The sequence below is a fragment of the Choloepus didactylus genome, chromosome 1, assembly GCF_015220235.1.
Source record: "Choloepus didactylus isolate mChoDid1 chromosome 1, mChoDid1.pri, whole genome shotgun sequence".
Lineage (NCBI taxonomy): Eukaryota > Metazoa > Chordata > Mammalia > Pilosa > Megalonychidae > Choloepus > Choloepus didactylus.
This window is the reverse complement of record NC_051307.1, coordinates 194,670,291-194,693,323: the sequence shown is the minus strand read 5'-3', so window position 1 is coordinate 194,693,323 and position 23,033 is coordinate 194,670,291. Positions and strand designations below refer to the sequence as shown.

The following is a 23,033-nucleotide window of genomic DNA, read 5'->3' as shown; positions in this document are numbered from 1 at the left end:
TTGTGCCCAGGAGATGCAGGGGAAACAAAATAAGTGACAGAATCCTTGTCCTTAACACTAGATTTTGGGCTGGTTCTGTCTGGTCCATTTTCTGTGCACACTAAGCTTTCACTTCCTCTTCCCCTTGAGTCATCCCATTTTGCTTTTCACGTTTCTCTTCTCTGTCAGCTTGGCAGATCCTTTTAGGGCAGGGGCTGTGTCTGGTTCCTCATTGAAGCCCCGCCTGGACACAGTACCCTGTCTGTGGCTAATCTCTGTTCTTTTAATGACTGATTGAATGATGAAAGACACAGATTTGATGGGGGATGGCGAGCAGTGTCTGGCTATGATCATTGTCTAGTTTGGCAGATTAACCATTTGGTTTTTTGGACAGGTGTAAGTATGTTTTCCTAATTTTTAAAACAAGCTAGTTTTAGAAAGTTCTAATTAGATCATGCTGCCAAGTTCCTAAAAACTGGTGGGGACAGTGTGTGAGCATGTGTGAGTGTGTGTGTGTAAGACTCCCAGCATGAGAGCACTTATTAAAAATTTCCTTCTTTCTGCTCTATCATTGAAACCTTTGAATACTTTAATTTTGAATACATAATTCAATTACTTGTTTTGATAATTACAGTTATTGTCCCAAGTTTCTTGCTTATTCTTCCTTATATATAACAAGCAAATATATAGGAATGTTATTGCATTTTGCACAAATGATAATGTACTGAGATACTGATCTGAATATCCCTCTTCTCATTTAATATTTCTTCATTGTCTTTCCATATTATTATGTGGAGAGCTGCCTCATTGATTTCAAGACTGTAAAGAATTCCATAGAATGAAATTTCTTTATAACTTATGAAATCAACTCTTTACCGATGGAAATGTAAGTTGTTTCAGATCTTTTCCTATTTTAACCAAATGCTTCCCTGCTTCAATGAATATCCTTGTACATATGTTATTATGCACATATATGAATGAACTTTAGGACAGATGTATAAAAGTAGAGTTGCTGGGTTACATGGAATATGCATTTGTAATTTTGTAGTTTTCTTGTAATTTTTGTAGATATTGTCAAACTGGCCTTCTTAGGGGTTATTATACCCATTTGCACTCCAGTAACATGTGAGAATGCCTGTTTCCTTACAGCTTTGCCAGTACAGTGTATTATCACACTTGGATTTTGCCATTCCAATTTGGCATAAATGGTATCTCACTGTGGTTCTGAGCTGCCCATCTTTTACTATGAGTGGACTTAAGCACATTTTCATGTTTGAGAATCATTTGCATTTCCTTTTCTGTGAACTCTCTGCTCATGTCTGTTTTCAGTTATCCTTTCATAAAGGCTTTATCCTTTCAATCATGAAGGCTTTGAATGTTCTCTTTGGAGGACCTCTACCTTGGAACCAGCTAATAGCTTTACCCTAAATTATTAGAATTGAGCTCTGTAGTTAAGGTTTGACCCCCACCCAAACCAGCACAGTCCTAACAACACCCTTTTGCCAAGGCTTACTCCCTACTGGCTCTGAGGTTTATGCTCATGGTCACATTTTAGTCTCGCAACCCATCTTATAGATGAGGAACTGAGGCAGAGAGAGGAGAAGTAACCTTCCCCTGGTCACACAATAGTTAGTGGAAAAATCAGGATTCAAATCCAGAGCCAGGTCTGTACTGTATCAAGTCCATGCTATAAACCAGGAGTTGGCAAACTTTTGCTATAAAAGGCTCAATAGTAGATATTTTAGTTTTTTCAGACCCTTCTGTCTCTGTCACAGCTACTCAACACTGCCATTGTAGTGCAAAAGTAGCCACAGACAATACATAAATGGATGGGCATGGCTGTGTTCCAATAAAACTACCTAGAAAACAATCAGTGAGCCAGATTTGGACTGTGGTTGTAGTGTGCCAACTTCCACCCTAAACTATTACATGATATCCTGCCCCATCCCCAATAACAACATACGTCTGCTTTCCAACACACCCCAGTGGCCCACAGTCCTTGTTCCAGTGAATCCTCTGCAGTCTTTGCACAAGAATGGCCCTCTCCTGGCTCTGAGAGAAGAGACATACTCTACCTTGACTAGAGGTTTGTTGGCTGCATAAGAATTCCGTGGGGCTTCCTGGCTGGCTGGGGCAGCTGCAGTGCAGAAAAGTAGACTTGGTGGGGGAACAGGGTTCTTTTCTGTACACAGTTGCCACTACCCTCCCCCCATTCCTTCACCGAACCCACTAGAGAGATGGCGGCTGTGTGTCTGAGATGATGGCTGTGTGATGGATAGAAGGTACAGTATACTTTGGGGTTCATCACAAACATGGTAGTTGCTGCATCCAAGAAGCTGCCTTCATGATGCATTTTTTTGAGAACCCACTTGCATTGCTTTGGCAGGAATTATGTTGATCTCTCAGCTCAGCTTCCCCTAACCTGCCCCCTGCCCCAACCCTGTCTCAGATGTCCCCACCAGTAGATGAGTCTCTGGTCTTCCTACCTAATTCCTATACCACTGTCCTGTTTTGTTATGCTTTTTGGGTCTGTTTATGAATTTATATTACTAGAGGTCTTGATACTCCATTTCCTTCCTTTAGAAAACAAAACAAAACCAAACCAAACCCAAATCAAACAAAATCAAAACAAACCCTGAGCATGTTTTGATCAAAAATGGGCAAATTGATTTAGTCTGATGTGGATAAACAAAGTCATGCTGAAGTTCTCACACCTATTTTGACATCACACTGGGATGAGAAGTTTTACTTCTCATCCCAGGGTTCACATTGAAGGAAATGCGGACTTATTAATGAAACTTCCCACTCCCTTGATCTGAACTGAAGGGGTTGTGCTCTGCTCAGTCAAGACAATGAGAAACTGGAAAGCATCCCAGAGGAAAGTGACTTAGTTCCATTACCCACACTTTTTCCTATTCTGAAATGCTTTTTAATAATTTTCCTTTATCAAGTTTTTCAAAGCACGCAACTTATTTTGGGTCATCACCTTCAGCTAAGGTGACCAAACCGCCCCGGTTTGTCCAGGGTGATTGTTCTCCTGCCTTAAGCTTATACGCATACACATTACAGATTAGTGATAAGACAGTTTAAAAAATCTTGAAAATCTAGAAAGATTCTTCACTGGCACTACATTGCCTATGTCTTTATGTTCTTGTTTCACTTTAAAGATTCAGAAACTAAAAATGGAATATAGCACACTATGATTTACACCAGGAAATGATTAATTAGTACTCTGGTTAGTGACTCATATCTAAGAAAAGACCATCACTAGAGAATGTTGTGCACTTATGGGTTTAAGTTTCATTGTTTAGGACACAGATGAGTATTTTTTATGAATATATCCACACTGTCAGACTTTCAATTAATCAACTAATTACCTGTTGCAATAGAATCAGCCAGAAGAACTTCTGTGTTTTCAGAAGGCCAACTTACCCTCAGTTATTTCAATATCTCTCAAACTTTTTGTGGCTGGAAGGGATCTTGAAGACAATGCAGTCTGATTCCTATGTCATAAATTAAGTTGCCCAGGTTCCAAGAGAGGACGTCCTTTCCCGTGGCTCCCCTGGGAGCAGAGACACTAAACAAGGGTTTCTCCCACTGGAAGGCAGTGCTAGGAGGGACCAGAAGGTTGCTGTGGTGGGCAGAAAGATGCCCCCACTCTAGTCGTCCATGCCTGACCTCCGGAACCTGTGAACATGTGCCTTGGCATGGCAAAAGGGACGTGGCAGGTGTGGAGAAAGTTAAGGACCTTGAGATGGGGAGATTATCCTGGATAGTCAGGGTGGGTGACAAATGTAATCACACGAGTCCTTAAAAGTGAAAGAGGTGGGCAGTAGTGCAGGTCAGAAAGAAAGGACAATGGAAGAGGAGGCAGGAAAGAATCAAAAGATGCCTTGTTGAATTGAAGATAGAGGAAGGGGGTCCTGGAGAATGCAGATGGCCCCTGGAAGCTGGGAACGGCCCTCAGCTGCCAGTCAGAAAAGAAATGGGACTTTAGTTCTGCAGTTGCAAAGAGCTGAATTCTGCAACAACCTGAATTTTCTCTAGAGCCTCCAGAAAGGAAGGCAGTCGGACTGACTCCTTGACGTGAGCTTGAGGAAAACTGTGTCTGACTTCTGACCTACCAACTGTAAGGTAATGCATTTGTATTATATAAACTGCTAAATTTGTGGTAATTTGTTACTGCAACAATAGAAAACTAATATGAATGCAATGGCAACAGACCCCCTCCCTGTTTCAGAATATACCGGTGCATAGCAACTGATGTCACAGAAAAGATTCTAGAAGAGCAGGTCATGGAGAAGGTCTAGTGGTTTAGAAGCTCTTGGGTGAAGGCATGCGGGTTATTAAGGAAGTAGCATCTGAAAAATCCAGGGGATCAGTATAGATAGAGCAACTTTTCTGCAAGTCTTTTCAAAGCTGCCACAGTGGCTGCATTCCAAGGAGACATCGGAGGACCTGTGGAAGGACTGATAAGTGAGTATACGGTGGGCAGGAACAGGTGTGAGGGTATCCAGCTGCAGGAGACACTCATTGACAGATTTCCTTATTGCACATCTGATGACAGTCCTATTGGGAAGAATCGGTTTTCACTCATTCATTCAACAAAGCTTTACTGAGCACCGACTGTGCACTAGACCTTGTTCTAAACTCTGAGGATAAAACAGAGAACAAAACAGTCAAGGCCTCTGTGCTCCTGGTGCTTACATTCTAGTAGGGAAATAGGCAAAAAAGCAAGTGAATGAATAAATGAACATGGCAGTTTCTGATATTGACTTATGCAATGAAGAAAATAAAAACCATCTTCTGTGATGGGGCAATGATCAGGAAATCCTCTTTGAGGTGGTGAGCTCATTCAAGCTGAGAAAATGACAAGAAAGAACAAGCTATGCTGTGTTTAGGCAACAGCTGGTGCAAAGGACCTGGGGTGGGAATGAGACTGGCATGTTTCAGGAAAAGAAAAGGCAAATGTGGTGCATTAAGGGTAGACAGGGAAGAGAGTGATGCAAAAAAGAACAACAGGTAGGCTGGGGTAGATTGGAAGGGACTTGTCATCCAGGATGAGGAATTGATATCTTATTTAAAGTGTAAGGGGACTCTATTGGGGGTGATGAGTGATGTGACTGGATACATGTTTTTTTTGTTTTTTAAATAGTAAAATCATTTCTTACCCAATGAATTAGGACAGATTTGACTTTAAATATTTTTTCTTTTGGGGAGGGGATACAACACTTCTACTCAAGAGAAAATCAAAGACCTACCATTTTTACAATTCACAAATATATTTTATTTTTTATACCTCTTCTGCCATGAATTTATAGGGAACAGGCTCCAGTAGCTCAGGTCATTTCCACTGATTCTTACAAAGTGTGCTTTTCTGGGTGGAGCAGTCTGGCACTTCAGGTGAACCCAGGTACCTTTCTCTTTGGCCTCCTTTTTTCCTGATCATTTTCCTTCACATGTTTCAGGAAGCTATCCTGGCTCTTAGAGTGCTTAATATGCTCAATACACACATGAATTCTCTTGGCAAGACTCTTGTCCTTCACTTATTTTGTGTACAATGATGCCAACAGCATCCTTCCAGTTTTGGCATGGAAACATTTGGGGGCATTCCTTTTTGAATGGGAGCCCATTCCCTTGATGTCTACGATATCATCTTTCTTGTGGATTCACATGTATGTGGCCAAAGGAACAACTCCATGCTTCCTAAAAGGCATAGAAAACGTAGTGGTACCTCTTCTCTTTCCCTTTATGTACATCACTTTGGCAAATTATCGCAAGATTGTGGTTCCATCAGAAAAAAGCTGTATACATGTTTTTAAAAAGGACTTTCTAGCTGCTGTGTGGAAAATGGATTTAGGGGAACAAGAGAGGAGTATGGAGGATAGTTAGGAAAACTCTGCAGAAGTCCAAGTAAGAGAAAATGGTTGTTTGGACTAAGATGGTGGCAGAGAGATAGTGAGAGGTGCACAGGTTTTGGAGAAACAGTGTCAAAGCTCTCTGATGAATGGGCTGCTGGAGAAGAAGGAAGGAGAGAGGACTCAGGATGCCTTTTATGAGCTGAGATGGCAGCATTGCCTGAAAATATTGTTTGCTCTGTTGGGAAATGCAAAAGTGGACTTTTCCCCTTATGCATTGAAATTCAGTTTTCAAGCTAAGGGTGTGGGGTGCAACCAGAGCTCAGAAAAGCAAATGTCTACTAGGGAGTTGGTCTAAGAAGGTAGAGAGGCTTTCTGGAGAGGGCTGTGGGAGGAATGGCTGGGGGCAGATCAGTGAAAAGGAAGGTGGACAAGAGGGGCGAAGGCTGGAGGATGAGCATCTGTTTCACTTATCATGAGCCCACCAAACTCCATGGGGGAGGTATTTTGGAGGCTGGAATTCATCCAGAACCACCCTGACTGTCCATCTGTACTGCCTGCTCTCCCTGTCTGATCCACAGGTCACTGCTGCTCCCAGCTTCCTGGGGGCTTTGGCTCCATGTCTTGGTCCCTTGTTTTATGCACCACTTTGTCTTTTAGCTCACTGCCTGCATTGTCAGGGAGCCTCTGTTTTAGTTTCCCAGTTGCTAAAACAAATGCCATACAACAGGTTAGCTTAAAGCAGGAATTTATTGGCTCACAGTTTCAGAGGCTAGAAGACTTGCTTCCACCAGGGTTAGTATCTTGTCACTGGCTGGCAATATTTGGGGTTCCTTGGCTCTTCTATCACATGGCAATGCACATGGTGGCATCTTCTTCTTTCTCTTCTGGGTTCTTTTGACTTCCAACTTCTGGCTGCTCCTGTGGCTTCTTTCTGTCTCCATGCCTTCTCTATGAACCCTCCAGTAATAGCATTAAGACCCATTCTGATTCAGTTGGCTACACCTTAACTGAAGCAACTCATCAAAAGTTCCTATTTACGATGGTTTCACACCCTCAGGAATGGATTAAGATCAACATGTTTTTCTGGGGTACACAACTCCAAACCACAAGGTCAAATCTCATGTTTGCTACACCCACTTACCAATAATAATAGTTCACACTGCTGTAGCACTTGTCATGTGCCAGGTACTGTACTAAGTGCTTTGTGTATTTAAGTTACTTACTAGTCAAATCAACACAATTCGATTAGATGAGTACTATTTCAATCTCTATTTTAGATGAGGAACCTAGCACAGAGAGTTTAAATAACTTGCCTAAAATCACAGAGCTACCGAGGGGAAAGGCTGGGATTTGGACGCAGACACAGACAATCTGACATCCAATGTTAGGCTCTAGATTCGGTAGTTGTGTGTAATGGTCATGTCTGTAACCAATTGTGCAGTCTGACAGTTTAAACAAATGGTTACAAGTGCACTTTTCTCCATTAATATGCTTATTTATGTGTATAATTTTGCCCAAGTTAGACATTTAATGCAGGCTGTGGCTCTCAATGGGGGAGGGGTGGTGATTCTGTCTCCCAGGGAGCACTTGGCAAAGTCTGGAGACATTTTTGGTTGTCACAACCGGGTGCTGCTGGCACCTAGTGGGGAGAGGGCCGGCTGCTGCTGCACATCCCACAGTGCACAGGACAGCCCCCCGCCATGCCAATAGGCTGAGGTTGAGGAACCTGATGCAGGTGAGTATAAGTCAGGGGAAATGCACACACTTGTGAATGGTGACAAACAGGTAGGTGCAATTGTGTTGCTCAATCGATATGTATTTATGCAGTGTTTGGGGCTGTGGAGAAGCTGGGTTGTAATTTACGATTACCCATTCTGGTCTTGAGAATGGACATTTGAAATAGCATAGAACAGAATAATAACTGGCCAGGTGTCATGAAAGAGAGGGCAACAGGCCTCAGAGGGAGGTTGCTCCTGGGGGACTGTGTCAGGCTTCAAGGAGGTGGCATCTGGGGTGGAGGCCTGAAGGTGGAGCGACATTTGGGTGAGCAAGGCTTGGAGGGTCCTGCGGATGGGGAAGAACCATGTGTGAAGGCACCAAGGCAAGCATTAGCAGGTGCATGGGTGCCGGGGTGCGGAGTGGGGAGGGGCAGAGAGGCACAGAGTGGGAGCACTGGGAGAATTCAGAGTTGACTGAACTGGTTTCTCCTGATGGTGGGAGGGCAGTGTAAGGCCAGATTATGGTTGGCTTGGAAAACTGAGTGTGGGTTTGCCATGGTAGGGAGTAGGCTACTAGCAGTGTTCACAAAGTTGAACCTGCTGGGGGACATTCCTCAATCATAAAAAACACCACCTCAAGGAGTCTGCCCGGAGGGGTGGAGACCAGGAGGCTGGGCTGTGACTCAGCTTTTGGTGATGAGAAGAGTTTAAGTGATAGCAGCAGAAAGGGAGAAGGGCCAAGTCAAGAGTCAATTCAAAGAGAGGATCCCAAGGTCTGAGAGGCAGGTTGTCTGAAAAGGATGAGGAATACAGGGGAGTCAAAGATAGTCCCTCAGTTTTGTGGCTGTGTAGAAAGAGTTTGGTCCAGCTTCTGGTTCCATGTCTTAGCTCATGTGAGGCCTTAGCCAACTCAATTAACCTCTCTGAACTGCAGATTTCCATATCTTTGACATGGGGACAACAGAACCTTCACTGAGTTTGAGGGTTCACCCAGCAGAGTTTTGCACCTATCACCCAGCTCAGCATGGAGACAGTATGAGTAAATGTGAGTGTCTTTCATCTCCCCTCTCCATGCTTAGAGTGGCAGTGAGATCACTAACAGAAATGAAGAATGAGTATGTACCTGAGCATCCATGAAGATGTCTACCTGGGCATCCACATGCATTAGTACAAGCTTATCCTTGACCAACCCCATGATGTCAGGGATCCACAATTAACATACAAGGAAACTGAAGCTGGGACACTTGTCTAAGAAATGCAGGTGGCCTCCTGCTAAATCATCTGTTCTCCAGCCCAGAGTCTGGGGAATCCTATTCTGGGTGAGCTGTGCTTGAGGAATGGTGGGAGCCGTTGAGGGAATCCACTGGGCTGAAGGGCAGTGGGATGGCCGGGCTGGAGGTGGGGCTGCAGGATCTCCTGTGGAGTTGGAACCCAGAGCATGTGCCCTTCAAGAGAGTGAAGATGGAGAGAGAAATGGGCAAAAGGGGTCCAGGGGTAGAGGGACCAAAGAGGAAGCAGGAGAGGAGCCCCAGTGAGGTGGGATGAGAGCCAGTACGGTGCACTCAAGGGACAGAATTTGGCTTTTATAACCCACTAAAATAGCAAAGATTTTTTTTTTTTTAATGGTAAAACTAATTAGTAGCAAGCCGGTGTCCCTGGAAGGGGCACGTGTACTCCTTGCCCATGGGACATTAGATTATTGTGATCCTTTAGAAAGCAGACAAAATATGAGTCAAGAGGACTCATACCATTCATGTGTTTTGATATAGTAATTCCAGTTCTAGAGTCTACCTTTAGAAATAATCAAAGATTATGATATGATGTTCATCACTTAAAATAGCAAGAATTGAAAACAAATGTAAATAAATGTCCAGGAGGAAGTGCATTAGTTCAATAAACCAAACAACATGATACGATGCAGTCATTAAAAACAATTTTTATACGTGGTAGAAAATCCAAGGGCTAGCATGTAGTGAGATCTTGCCAGCAGCCATAGCTTGGATGGACCATAATCACTACCTGTGAATCTCATTTAGTCCTCCAGAGCACCCCACGAGTTATCCCCCCTTGACAGATGAGGAAGCTGAAGCACTGTGAGGCTAAGTGACTTTTCTGGTTTTGCTCAGCTAATAAGGTGCAGTTCTGGACTGGATCTGGGTTTGTCTCCCTGTGTAAAGGGCAAGGGAAAAGCCCAGTGGAGTGTGGTATCTGGGGATAAGATTGCATAAAGGGTAAGGACACAACTCTGAATATATTCCAGGATAAAAAGCAGTGGTTGGCAATAATTCCACAGACAAGTGTTGTGTGTAAGTGGTAGGATTGTGACAGTGTTTTTGCTTCTTTCTCTCCCTAAAATGTATTTAAAGAGCAAGTACAGCCTGCACAATAAAAGGGAAGAGAAAATTGAGCGTTTATATCTAAAGCTAAAGAGAAACAAATGAGATACAAACCCACAAAACAGGGCCATTGGGTTTTGCTGGAGGGAAATAATGGGTGAGGGTGACTTTAAGAACGCAATTTCCCTAGAGAAAGAAAAGAAAGAGAGGAGGGGTCTCAGGCAATCCAGGTTTGCAGTTGACCTGAAGCAGAGAATTTGGATGGGACCAGTTATCATGGGTGAGCCAGGTGGGACTCCCATTTTTCTGAACACACTGAATTCAACACCCCTAAACCCCCACACCCCAACACTTCTTTTCCTTTAGAGGAACCCGTGTCTCTGTGATCTTGGAAGGAAGTAGCTGTGAGTCTGCCTGCTCTCCTGAGCTGCCAGGATCCTTGAGAAGATGAAGGTGTCTGTGGTCCTCTCCCTCATCGGCTACCTGATGGTGCCAAGTGGTGCTCACATCTTAGGGCGCTGCGTTGTGGCTAAAAAGCTCCAGGAAGGAGGCATGGATTATTATGAGGGCTACAGCCTTGCAAACTGTGAGTAGTCCCTTCTCACCCACGTCTCTCCTTACCTCCTTGCCTTCCATCCCCTGCCCAGGCATCCCCAACTCCAGCTTTCTTCAGAGCTGCACCCCTCCTGTTCTGTCTTAGGGGTGTGCCTGGCTTATTTTGAGAGCAAGTTCAACCCCACGGCTGTCTACGATAACTCTCAGGAGAACTACACTGGTTATGGACTCTTTCAGATCCGGAACGATGACTGGTGTGACCATGGCAGGAACCGCTGCCACATGGCCTGCTCCGGTAGGTCGTTCCATGCAGGCTGCTGGGGTCTGCGGGGCTGCCTTCATGTGGCTAGAGTTTACAGGGTTTGGAGAAGGGAGAGGGAGGGCCTGGTAGGAGCTGGGCTGAACTGCATCAAGGTCCGCAGCCAGCATGGACAGTAAGAAAGGACGGTGGTGCATTGGGCATGGCAGCCTGAGACTGGAGCAATGGACCCATGTTCAAATGGGCAGAGAAGGGGTCAGGATGTTGACAGGAGGCTGTAGGCAATGCCAGTTGGTAAGCCCAAAGTGGGGTTAGCAGAGGGCTCAACTGGGCCTGATTGCACCCACACTCAGCCACCACACCCTTCTTCAAGGGGAATAGATGCTGCCACTGATAGGCAGAAGAGGGGATGGGCAGGCCCATCCCAAGGGCAGCTTGCCCTGCAACTTTTAGGGGGGTCCCAAGTATCCATGATAATGAGACAGTTGCTCAGGAGTCACTCAGGCACCGCTCTGTGCTGGGGATACATCAGTGAATAAAACTAACAGAAGCCCCTGCCCTCATGGAGTTGACATTCGAGTGCTTGCTAACTGCCAGCTGTGCTTTCAAGCCTTTCACAGGTGTTAATTCATCTAATTTTCACAACCCCCATGAGGTAGATACTATTATTATCCCAATTCTTTATTCTGTAAATGGGGAAACTGAGTCCCAGCAGCCTCATAGCTGGTGAATGGTAGAGCTGGAAGCAAACCCAAGCAGTGTGGCTCCCAAGTCAGGGCTTAACCATGAGGTTGCACAGCCAAGGAGCACTCTCCACTGTACCTGGGCCTGCCATTCTGCAGCATCCTCAGGGGCTCCCCAATGAGCAAACCTCCCTCCACTCTGATGGGCAAGAAACATTCCAGAGCCTGTGGATCTTTAGGGGACAGAGTGGAAAGGTCATGACAAAGGCTTGCAGTCTTCTTCCCTGGCCTGGGGAGCACTTGCCTTGGGTTGGGCTCCATGCTTGGCTTTGGGGACCCAGAAGTAAGAGAGTTCCCAGATAGAAGGAGAGGCAGGAACGCAAAGTAAGACAGGCAGACATGGAAACCATACAGGAACCCAGTGGGAATCCCAGCTGCTCCAGTTACAAGTTGATTGAGCTTGTGCAAGTCACTTTCTAAGGCTTCCTCATCTGTGAAGTAGGGACAACATTAACTGCTTAGGATTTCTGTGAGCATTAGATGGGATAATGTATGTAAAATGCTGTTCAGGGCCCATAGTGAGTTACAAAGATCATGGTCTAGGAGGGTAAACAAACACATTAAGAACACAATTTTAATTACTGTAATGGAATATTCAATGTCACCCTGAGCTTCCTGCTAGCCAAGGCAAAAAAAAAAAAAAAAAAAAAAAAAAGGAAACACAGGAGCTCATGACGTATAAGAACAAATTTGTTTATAGGCTAGACTATGTAGACTAAACTAGATATCCTGAAAAACCCTCCATTAAGTAAAGTGCAAGAATGAAATGCACAGGTTTAATGGTCACTGTGTAGACAGGGCTTGAGCAAGGTAAGGAGGTGCAGTGGAGAGCTCCACAGAAGGCTGAGACCCCAAGTACTACACCATCAGTGAAAGGGGTGAACTAAAAAATCCAGAGAGTAAAGAATTTTGAGAGGGAAGATTATCTTCCCTGAGATTTTAGAACCACAAACCAATAGGATTAACAGGGAAGCAAAGCACCATGAGTAAAAGGTACTAGACCTTGTAGTAAGTAGTGTGGGCAGGACAGAGAAATCATATACTTCCCCTGCCAGGCAGGGTGGGAAAACAGAAAGATCACAGACTTTGAGGCCAGACAGAATCTTGGCTCCCCCTCTTACTAGTTGGGTAATTTGAGTCTTAGTTTTCTTATCTGTAAAATGGAGATAATAGTATCTTCCTCACAGTTTTCAGTGCTAACTGTGTATGTAAAGGGCTGAGCATCATGCCAGCTATACTGCCTGGTGGTTGATAAATACAACTTTCCCTCACTCAAAGGATTTACAAGATAATCAGGGATTATGATGCATGTATGTATGTCTGTATATAAAAGGTAAGTACTGGATCAAAGTGGCCTAAAAAGAATTCAGAGTGGGGAAGAGAGAGCATACTGGGCTAGGTGGTCAGTGACAGACATTTAAAGACTGTGCTCTTCGGTGAGCAGATCCCAGATTGGGGGATGAGAAAAAAAGCATATGATCCCTAAGCTGTGGATGTCATGGGCGGAGGACCCATGTTTCGAGTGGACACCATCTTTTACCCACCTCCCTCCACCAGTACGTCTTGAACATCACTGAGGTGATGCTTTAAGGAAAAGCAATCAGACCAGATTAGGGAATGGGGAGATTGCAGTGTAGGCAAGGAGAAGTGTCACAATAGTCTCAAATGTGAGGTCTTGGTTTCTGCATTCCAAAGAGGGAATGAAAGAGAAAAGATGAGTGCACGACATGTTAGTTGGATCCCGTAGGACCTTCTCACATGCTGTTCCCTTTACCTGGAAAAATTTTCCTCCTGTGACTCCCTCAACTCTCTTTCCTACACCTTTAGATGTCACTCGGTCCAATAACTCTTACCTGACCTTTCACGTCTGAATTAGGTGCCCCTTCTAAATGCTCCTACATCACATTGTATTCATCCCATCATTCCAGGTGACCCTTGAATTATAATCTCCTGCTTCATATAGTGCCTTACAGAGAAAAAAAATTCAATATGTATATATTTTTAAATGAAAAAAAATATTTAGAAATACGAGAAAAAATGAATTTTGTAAAATACGTCCACATCGTGTTATCTTCTAGTGTGGTCTGAGAAAAATCTAGAGATAGATTTATTCTTGGGATCACACTGAAGCCTCTCTGTAAGTACCCTGTACCTTCCCTGACACCATTCAGTGACTCAGCTGCCACATGGTGGCATCGTATTGTTCCACTTTACTTTCTCCACAGATTTACTGAATCCAAATTTAAAGAAGACAATTGCATGTGCCAAGAAAATTGTACGAGGGAAAGATGCGATGCGATCATGGTAAGTGATACATCTTTAAATGATCTGTATTAAAAATTTTCACCCATTATCTTTAATGGAATTCTAATCTTGGTCACTGCACACCTCCAAATCCCAAACTGATTCAGCAGAACACTATGGAATTCTACAACCCCAAGGCCACAGAAAGAAGGAAATAATTATCAGACAAGTTGCCTTAAGTTGAACATTTGTCCTGCCACCACCAAATCTTGTTTGGACTTCTATAGGATGCTAGAATAAGCGTTCTTGTAAATAAATCTCTGTGTATCTCTGTGATTTTTTCTTTCATATGAATTTCTACAAGGGTTTGAATGCTTAGAAGGTTCTTGATGCATGTTGTAAAATGACTCTCCAACAAGTTTATACAAATCTACACTTATATTGAGTTTAGTAAAATGCCTATTTACTATACCCTCACCAATCTTATTACAAAACCATTGCCATTTGACAGGTGAATAACAATTTTGTCTTATGTTCCTTTGCATTTTACACTACCTCATGAGGGTGTCTTCCCCCATGCTTCTTATATATTTATATTCTTCTGTGTTTTTTTCCTGTCCCTGTCCTTTGCCTTGTTTTTTAAAATTTAGGTCATCATATTGGTTTGAAAGAGCTCTTTATATATTGTATATATTAATATTTGTTTTGTATATTTGTTGCCAAAAATAACTGCAATTCTGATTTCCTCTTTAAGCAGATATTTGCTTAGGAAAGTATTCCCAAATTTATAAACTTTACAAGTGGTTGGGTCTGTGTCTGATTTCTTTCACTCAACATTATATTTGTAAGGTTTGTTCATATTGTTTGTGTGTATTTATCAGGTCTTCTGTTGAGGTGAATTTGGGTAGTTTCTGTTTTTTTAAGTGCTGCTATAAATATTCTGTACTTATCTTTTGGTGAATATATGTACAGATATCTATTGGTTATACCTAGGAATAGAATTGCTGGTCTTAGGGTACGTATATTTTCAGACTCGGTTATACTTTGCCAAACAGTCTCTAAAGAGACTATTCAATTTATACTCCAGCCACAGTTATGGGTTTCCATTGCTCCACATTTCCACCCATGCTTGATATTTTCTAGTTAATGCTCATAGGTGTGTAGTGGTAATGTGTTGTGGTTTTACTTTTCATTTCCCTGATAATCCATGAGGTTGAGCACCAATTCAAATGTTTGTTGGCCATTTAGATATCCTTTTTTTTTTTTGGTGAAGTGTCTGTTCTCTCTTGTTTTTTCTACTGTGTTACCTTTTCCTCATTAATTTGTTAGGAGTTATTTATATATTCTGGATAAGAATTTTTTGTTAGATATATTTATTGCAAATATCTTCTTTCATTCTGTGGGTTACCTTTTCACATTCTTAATGGTGTCTTGATAAACAGTTCTTAGTCTTAATATAGTCTAATTTATCATCACTTTCCCTTTATAGTTATTTTTGGTTATTTAAAAAAAATTATCTTTTCTTAGGTCATGAGAATATTCTTTATTTTTTTTTCTACAAGTTTTATTGTTTTACCTTTCACATTTGGGTCTATAATATCTTTTTGGTTTTTTTTTTTTTCTTGCTTTATTGCATTGGCTAGGACCTGTAGTAAATGTCGAATAGAAGTGGCATCCTTGTCTCATTCCCAGTCTCACAGGTAATAATTTCAATGTTTTATCACTAAGCGTGATGTTTCCGTAAGTATTCTGAGAGACTCTTTATTGTTGGTTTGTTGGACGTCTTCCTCATGAATGGGATTGAATTTTGGTTATTGCAATTTTAGTTTCTTTTCATGTCTGTGTTAGCTTATCAATCTTTCATTTTTTAATTCAAAGTATTGTCTTTTTAATCTCTGCTCTTTCCCATGGCTTTCTCCAGAGGCCATGTTTGTTTGCATCTTATTGAGGATGCCAGTTTTATGAAATTTACTTCTGGATCCTACAGTATATTGTTTTCTGAAGAATATTCCTCTGAATTTTGTGATGGCACCCCTTTTCTTCTTGTAATATTCCCCCTAGACTCAATGTTAGTTTTATCCTCTTTATCCTTCCTTGAAAGAGGACAGATTTACCCCTATTCAGTGTTTGCCAATAGAAGGTTTGTGTAGCTTTTTCTTGTCTCTGCTCACTTTACATGGATGATAGTCATACCCCCTTCTCAGATGTTCATTTGGGGATAGATTGGTGTGCATGTCTCCTGACTCAATTTCCAATTTGGGGATTTTTCTGGTATGGGTGTCTGAAACCATCTGATAGGCTGAACCAGAGGCTCACACAAAAACCTTCTATTTTCAGTTTGTGCTGTTACCACCTCATCTATGTCACTTATGGTGGCAGGTCTACACCATGCATTGGCGCCACCACCGAAACCCACCTTCACCTGCCTTCCTGCCTTCCCACTCTTCATTCCACATCTCACAGTTGGCTGCCTGGTTGATTCTGGGGTTGTGGTCTCCAGATAGGTCTAGGAGCAATGCTTTATTTCCTCAGTTCTAGATTAGGCAATTTTTAACATTTTCATATTTCTGAAATTAGAGTTCAGCTTGCAATCAATATGTCCTCTTCCAAGTTGTTATCAAATCACTGATGCATCTTACAATAGAAGACATCTTACAATAGTGGAAATACTGTAATAATAGCTACCATTTCTTGACTGCTTAGCATGTGGGCTTTGTGTGTTCATGAATTCTCATGAATCCCTCTGCAGCGAGTATTCTTAACCCCATTTTGAATATGAAGAAATGGTATTACAGAGAGATAAAATAATTTACCCAGTGCCCTAGCTATAGGATTTATCCTGGACCAGTGCTTGTCCAAACCTAAGTTTTTGAAAACCCAGGCTACTCAAAGAGCTGGGGATGGTTGGCACAGGAGATCTATGCTGTGGCTGTGTAGAAGGCAGCCAAAGGACGGGGTCCTGTTCTCCTACAGGCACAGATGGAGGGTTTCCAAAGAGTCAGACAGTGGGAGAGTTAAAAATCATCTTCAGAGCTGCAGGTGGCTCACTGTCACTAGGGAAAGCAGGGGTGGGTGTTCCTAAGCCACATTGTCTTCCAGATTAGAACAAATCTGTTAATGTCCTATAAATGAGAGAAAAATGAATGCACAAATATTTTAAAAATACATAAAATTCCCCTGTACACACTGACCTGTCTCTTGCTTTTGTTCACTTATTAATAGAGCTTGGGAATCTTGGTCTCTCCCATCTCTGTAACGGCTGCCAAGTATCCTGCCATATGGGTGTTAAAGGGCAATTTATCTGCCAATCCACTACTGATGACCTTTTAAGTGGTTTCCATTTTCATTGCAGCTGTTGTTTCAAAAAATTCTACAATAAGCATCTTGCTATTAGAACTTCGTGTGTTATTTCAAGTGTATCTTTAGGGAAATCTCTTGCAGCAGATTTGCTGAGACTATTGGGGACATTTAAAAGTTGGAGAGACACTGCTCCATTGCCTTTTGGAGAGGGCCCATATGCAGACCAGTTCGTCAGACTGGGGTGTTAAAAACTCATGCAGTTTTTGGAAATTTAGATGTGGAAAATGACACCGTTCCATTTTGCCTTCCATTTTTAAACTACAAAGAAGTTAAGCATCTTTTCATGTGTTTACTGGCCATTTTCCTGGGACCTGCTTATCTTAATCTTTGCCCATTTTTCTATTAGGTTGACAATGTTTTCTTTAAAAATTAGGTTTATTAGACCTTTGTTCATCATTTCCATGTAAATTATTTTTCAGATTTTTATTTGTATTTTGACTGTTGATGATATTTTCATCATTCAGGAGTTTTACAGTTTTATGGAACCAAACTCCTCAATCTTTTCATTTGTGGTTTCCATGTTCATATGAAATCTTACTAGAAAGGTCTTCTCTACTCCATGATTGTAAAGGAATTAAGCCACATTGTCTTCCAGATTAGAACAAAGTCTGGCACAAAATAAGCCTGATAATAAGTTTTGTTAAATAAATTAGAGAAGAGAATTTTTATGGTTTCATGTTTTTACATTTAAATTTTTTTGGCCCTCTTAGAATTTATTTTGGTATAAAAAGTGAGGTATCTGGCTTTATATTTCTCAAATGGCTAGTCAGTGGTCTCAACACCACTTATTAATTAGCCCATTTTCCCACTAATTTAGTAGAATGCATTTTCAAGTGGAAGTCCCCTTATTCATGTTAACTGCCTCCTGAGTATTTGAAATCTCTTTCATACATGGTCTCGACTTTCCAATTAACTGGAAACTTGGCTGACCTTTTTAGCCTAAGCACTAATGAACTAAAATCATCTTTATTGCACAGCCCTGTATAGAGATACACTGGGCCAGGCTGACCAAGGCCTTTCTACTTGCTCAGAAGTCTCAGTAAAGTGAGCTCTTTTACTAATAGGCAGCAGTGTCTTTTCCCAAGTTCAGATCAGATTTTCCAGCAGAGTCTGGGCAGGCAGAAAAGAAGGCCAAGCCCTCACATGATCACAGGAGCCCCTTCTGCAATGTCTGCCCAGGTCCTTGGGATTTCTGAAAATACATGTGTGTGTGCCTTCCCTGCTGCTCTATAACTATGAGCGATCAGGGGGCCACAGCCCCTTCTTCAATGGAGGGACCCTCTACCCTAGAAGACCCACGGAGGCCTGCCCTGCTGAGGGGTGGGGCTGGCTAAACAGGATTTCTAATGGCCTGCAACTGGCCTGGAGACTCCCACGTGGGGTCCGGGTGCCAGCCTGGGGACTTGGAACAGGCGGCTCACTTTTAGGCCCTCCAGGAGAAAAGGTTGGAGAAACTTCTTGGTCCAGCTGACTAGGAGTGGGGAGGAATTTTGGAAGGTGATGGGTGAGGGAGGCACATGGAAAGGTAAAAGGGGCCCTGGCCTGGGTCTAGGTCTGTCAAGGATTCACTCTGTGACCTTGGGCAATCACAGGATTACTCGGAAGCTCACTTCAGTTATTAATATTCACCTTGCCTAGTTGGGGGAGGATTTCACAGCTGAGTCTCCCTATCTTATAGTGTGGGGTTTATGGAAAGAGGAGTGGGGGTGGAAGGGGAAGCACAAGAATATGGGGAGCATCACCAGCAAGAGAGATGTGCTCCAGATGCACAAAGTTCTTCAACAAGGTGGCCACAGCAGGGATGGCAAATGCACGTGCTCTGGGGACCAGGCAGGGGGTGTAAAGAGGCCAGGAGGGGCTGTAGATCCCCGCGTATCCCGGGCTCCACTGCAGGGCCCCCTCCCATTCACTCTCCCGGGACTTCCTGTTCGCAGGCCCTCCTGGACCCTGAACTGCCAGTTCTCTGACACTCTGTCGCGGTGGTTGGATGGATGCAAGCTGTAGACGCCTGGGCGCCCCCCACGACACTCACCAGTTGCGTCCTCTGAACGAAGATGCTCTCCTGTTAGCTTCCTTGGTTCAGTCCTGTTGATGATTTCACTGCTTGACAGCTCCAAATGGAAAAGGACAAAAGTTTGCATTGTCCAGGCGTGTGGAATAAACCAGCTAGTTACTCAACCCGGGCTGAAGGTCTCCATTTGTGTTATTATACTGCGCTTGTTACCATTATTACCATTCGTGTCATGACTTATTAGTATTTAATCTCAGTTGTGGGGAGGACCTGCAAGAAGGAAACTCTCTGGAAAACAAAATGTCCATGAACGTCAATGTTAACCAGGAAAAGAAAGAAAAGATATGATGGAAGAAAAGATGAGTAAAGAAGAGACGAAGAGTCTGGCCACAGGTAAGGCCTTCCGTCCCCAAGGTGTGTCCACGCAGGGACACACAGGTACAAGTGAGGAGATGCACAGGCCTCTTTGCATTTTTGTGGAGAGAATCAAGTGACAGTGCTCTTTTGTTTAAAAAGTTGTGTGCCTTCCCTGCTGCTCTATAACTATGAGCGATCAGGGTCCACAGCCCCTTCTTCAATGGTGGGACCCTCTACCTTAGAAGACCCACGGAGGCCTGCCCTGCTGAGGGGTGGGGCTGGCTAAACAGGATTTCTAATGGCCTGCAACTGGATATTTACATACTTGCATTGAGGAAATTTAAACTAATATAGAAATGTAAAAAAGAAGAGTCATCCCCTGATCTCAGAACCGAAAGACAAGCGCTGTTATATTTCTGTCTAGTTTTTTTTCTGTATAGGGTTTTTTATTCTTTTTCCAAACTGCTGTAATAATGTTGTAGAGATTTTAACCTTGATTTTTAGAAAGGAAAAAATGACCCATGGTAATAAACCTGTCCCTTATGTGTATTTTTTAATAATTTTTTTATTAGAGAAGTTGTATGACTCCATGCTTTTAAAATTTTTTTATTCTGGTAAAATATATAACCTAAAATTTCCCCCTTTTAACACTGAATATACAACATTAACATTCAAATATACATCTCAGTAGCATCAATTACATTGATAATGTGCTACAATCACCACCGTCCATTGCCATAAGCCTTCCATCACCCCAAACAGAAACTTCACCAATTAAGCATTAACTCCCTTCTCCCTACTCCCACTCTGGCCCATGGTAACCTGTATACTAGTTTCTGACTCTATGAATTTGCTTATTTTAATTACTTCCTATCAATGAGATCATACAATATTTCTCCTTTTGTGTCTAGCCTATTTGATTCAACATGATGTTTTCAAGGTTCATCCATCTTGTTGCACGTATCATGACATAATTTCTGTTTATGGCTAAATAATATTCCATTGTGTGTATAAATTGCATCTTGTTCACCCATTCATCTGTTGATGGACACTTGGGCTGCTTCTATCTTTTGGCAATTGTGAATAATGCCACTAGGAACACTGGTGAGCAAATATCTGTTCAAGTCCCTGCTTTCACTTCTTTTGGGTATATACATGGGCTTGCTGGGTAATATAATAATTCTATAATCAACTTTCTGAGAAACCACCAAACTGTCTTCCACAATGGCTGCATCATTTTACATTCCCACAACAAGTGTTACCATTTCTCAATGTCCTCCCAACACTTGTAATTTTCCATTTTTTAAACAGCCATTGTACTGGGTGCAAAATCATGTCTCATTGTGGTTTTGATTTGCATTTACCTAAAGGCTAATAATGTTGAACATCTTTTCATGTGCATTTTGGCCATATATCTTCTTTGGACAAATGTCTATTCAAATTTTTTTCACCCGTTTTTTAATTGGGTTTTTTGTCTTTTTGTCTTGAGTTGTAGGATTTCTTTATATATTCTGGATATTGAACACTTATCAGATATGTTGTTTCCAATATTTTCTCCCTTTCTGTAGGTTGTCTTTTTGCTATTATGATGTAGTCCTTTGATGCAGAAAAGTTTTAAATTTAGATGAAGTTCCATTAATCTATTTTTTTATTGTTGTTGCTTGTTCTTTTGGTGTAAAGTCTAAGAAACTATTGCCTAATGCAAGGTTCTGAAGATGCTTCCCTATGTTTTCTTCTGGGAGTTTTATAGCTCCGGTTTTTATATTTAGGTCTTTGATCCAGTTTGAGTTATTTTTTATATATGACGTGAGTAGTGGTCCACCTTCATTCTTCTGCATATGGATATCCAGTTTTTCGCACATTTGTTGCAGTAGCTACACTTTCCCCATTGAGTGGACTTGATACCCTTGTAAAAAATAAATTGGCAGCCAATACATTTCATAGTAATTTGGGCAGAGAATAAAAAAGTATTTGCAAAGCCCCTTGAGAGACTGTGGGAAAATCTGGAAACTTCCCCAACTGGGGAATTCCTGATATTCTCGCATGCATTGGGGACTACCAATTTAATAGGCTGAGCCCTCGATCTTGGGGCCTGCCCTTATGAAATTTATTCCCACAAAGGAGAAACTAAGCCTACTTATAATTATGCCTAAAAGTCACCCCCAGAGAACCTCTTTTGTTGCTCAGATGTGGCCTCTCCCTCTAAGCCAACTCTGCAGGTAAACACACTGACCTCCTCACTATGTGGGACATGACTCTCAGGGGTATAAATCTCCCTGGCAACATAGGACATGATGCCCATGGATGAGCCTGGACCCAGCGAGTCAGATTGAGAAAGCCTTCTTGGACCAAAAGTGGGAAGAGAAATGAAATAAAATGGAGTTTTAGTGGCTGAGAGATTCAAATAGAGTTGAGAGGTCATTCTAGAGGTTATTCTTATGCATTATACAGATATTCCTTTAAATGTTTTTAGTGTACTGGAATAACTAGAAGGTAATACCTGAAACTGTTGAACTGCAACCCAGTAGCCTTGATTCTTGAAGATGACTGCATAATTGTATAGGTTTTATGGTGTGACTGTGTAATTGTGAAAACCTTATGACTCACACTCCCTTTATCCAGTATATAGACAGATGAGTAAGAAAACAAAAGCAAAACATAAATAAATAATAGGGGGGATAAGGGTTATGGGATGTTTTGGATGTTTTTATTTAGTTACTTTTTTGGAGCAATGAAAATGTCGAAAATTGATTGTGATGATAAATGTACAACTATATGAAGATACTGTGAACCATTGATTGTACACTTTGAATGATCATCTGGTATGTGAATATATCCTTATAAAATTGCCTAAAAAATAATAAAATGAATAAAAGCAATGTCAGCTTGGTAACCTGTAAAAAAAAAAAAATCAACTGGCAGATTGTAAAAAGATGGCAGAGCAGGAAGCTCCAGAAATCAGTCATTCCAACATAATAACTGTTAAATACGCAAGAACTGTCTAATCAACTATTTCAAAATCCAGGGTCCAGTAGAACACTGTGCAGCATCCAGGGAAGAGTGGGAGGAAGAGGCTGGTGAATTATGGTAATTACCAGTAAACTGCCATCTCCACATGGCTGTTACTGTCACCCAGATCCCAATCTTGCTGCAGGCAGCAGTGGGGTCTGGCTCCTGGCATAGCTTGCTGGTGCCAGAAAGGGACATAAAAATCCACTTCCCCAAGACCCAGGGTGTGCATGGGCTGACTGTTGATCATGGCTTTTGGGTTGCTACTTTGGATTGCTAGGAACCTGGCTCCGAGGGTGGCTGTTGTTCCAAGCCACCTGGACAACGGTAGCAGAGGAGACTCAAAGACAGTACGCTTCCTGAGAGCTGTGGAGGACAGCTGCTGGGCAGATCAAGAAAGTGCAGCTTTGGGGAGCTGTGGAAGAAGCTCCTGGCACCTTTCCTGCTCCCTCTTCACCCCCTCTCCAGGGCAGTTTGGAGCTAGCTGGTGCTCCCTTTGTGGATCCCTGGCCTTTTTCTTTCTGGGAAAGACTGACTTGGGAAATTCCTCTCTGGTGTGCCCCGCTCCCAGAATTTGCCCTTCAGGCAACAGCAGCTTGAG

At 42.4% G+C, this 23,033-nt stretch overlaps 1 protein-coding gene and 1 pseudogene across 3 annotated transcripts; one reads left to right on the top strand and one right to left on the bottom strand.

Annotated features, from left to right (window-relative positions):
- The first annotated feature begins 769 nt into the window (after nt 1–769).
- Nucleotides 770–19,232, top strand: LYZL4 (lysozyme like 4). 3 transcript variants are annotated; one of them, XM_037828858.1, is made up of 6 exons: nt 770–865; nt 4,027–4,113; nt 10,261–10,480; nt 10,595–10,744; nt 13,677–13,755; nt 18,990–19,232. In XM_037828858.1, the coding sequence occupies exons 3-6, from the start codon at nt 10,342–10,344 to the stop codon at nt 19,057–19,059; spliced, it is 438 nt and encodes a 145-aa protein (XP_037684786.1). In that variant the 5' UTR covers nt 770–865; nt 4,027–4,113; nt 10,261–10,341; the 3' UTR covers nt 19,060–19,232. The 3 variants fall into 3 exon arrangements, with proteins under 3 accessions (XP_037684786.1, XP_037684788.1, XP_037684787.1); XM_037828860.1 differs by lacking the exons at nt 770–865; nt 4,027–4,113 and adding an exon at nt 8,493–8,603; XM_037828859.1 differs by lacking the exons at nt 770–865; nt 4,027–4,113 and adding an exon at nt 8,642–8,877.
- On the bottom strand, nt 5,273–5,750 carry LOC119526622 (annotated as a pseudogene).
- Nucleotides 19,233–23,033: the final 3,801 nt, after the last annotated feature.

What these genes read in the sequence shown, in the direction of transcription:
- LYZL4 (XM_037828858.1), top strand. Translation starts at nt 10,342, where the DNA reads ATGAAGGTGTCTGTGGTCCTCTCCCTCATCGGCTACCTGATGGTGCCA. An exon ending in GGGCTACAGCCTTGCAAACT is followed by an intron (nt 10,481 to 10,594) that starts GTGAGTAGTCCC and finishes GTTCTGTCTTAG; the next exon opens with GGGTGTGCCTGGCTTATTTT. An exon ending in CTGCCACATGGCCTGCTCCG is followed by an intron (nt 10,745 to 13,676) that starts GTAGGTCGTTCC and finishes CTTTCTCCACAG; the next exon opens with ATTTACTGAATCCAAATTTA.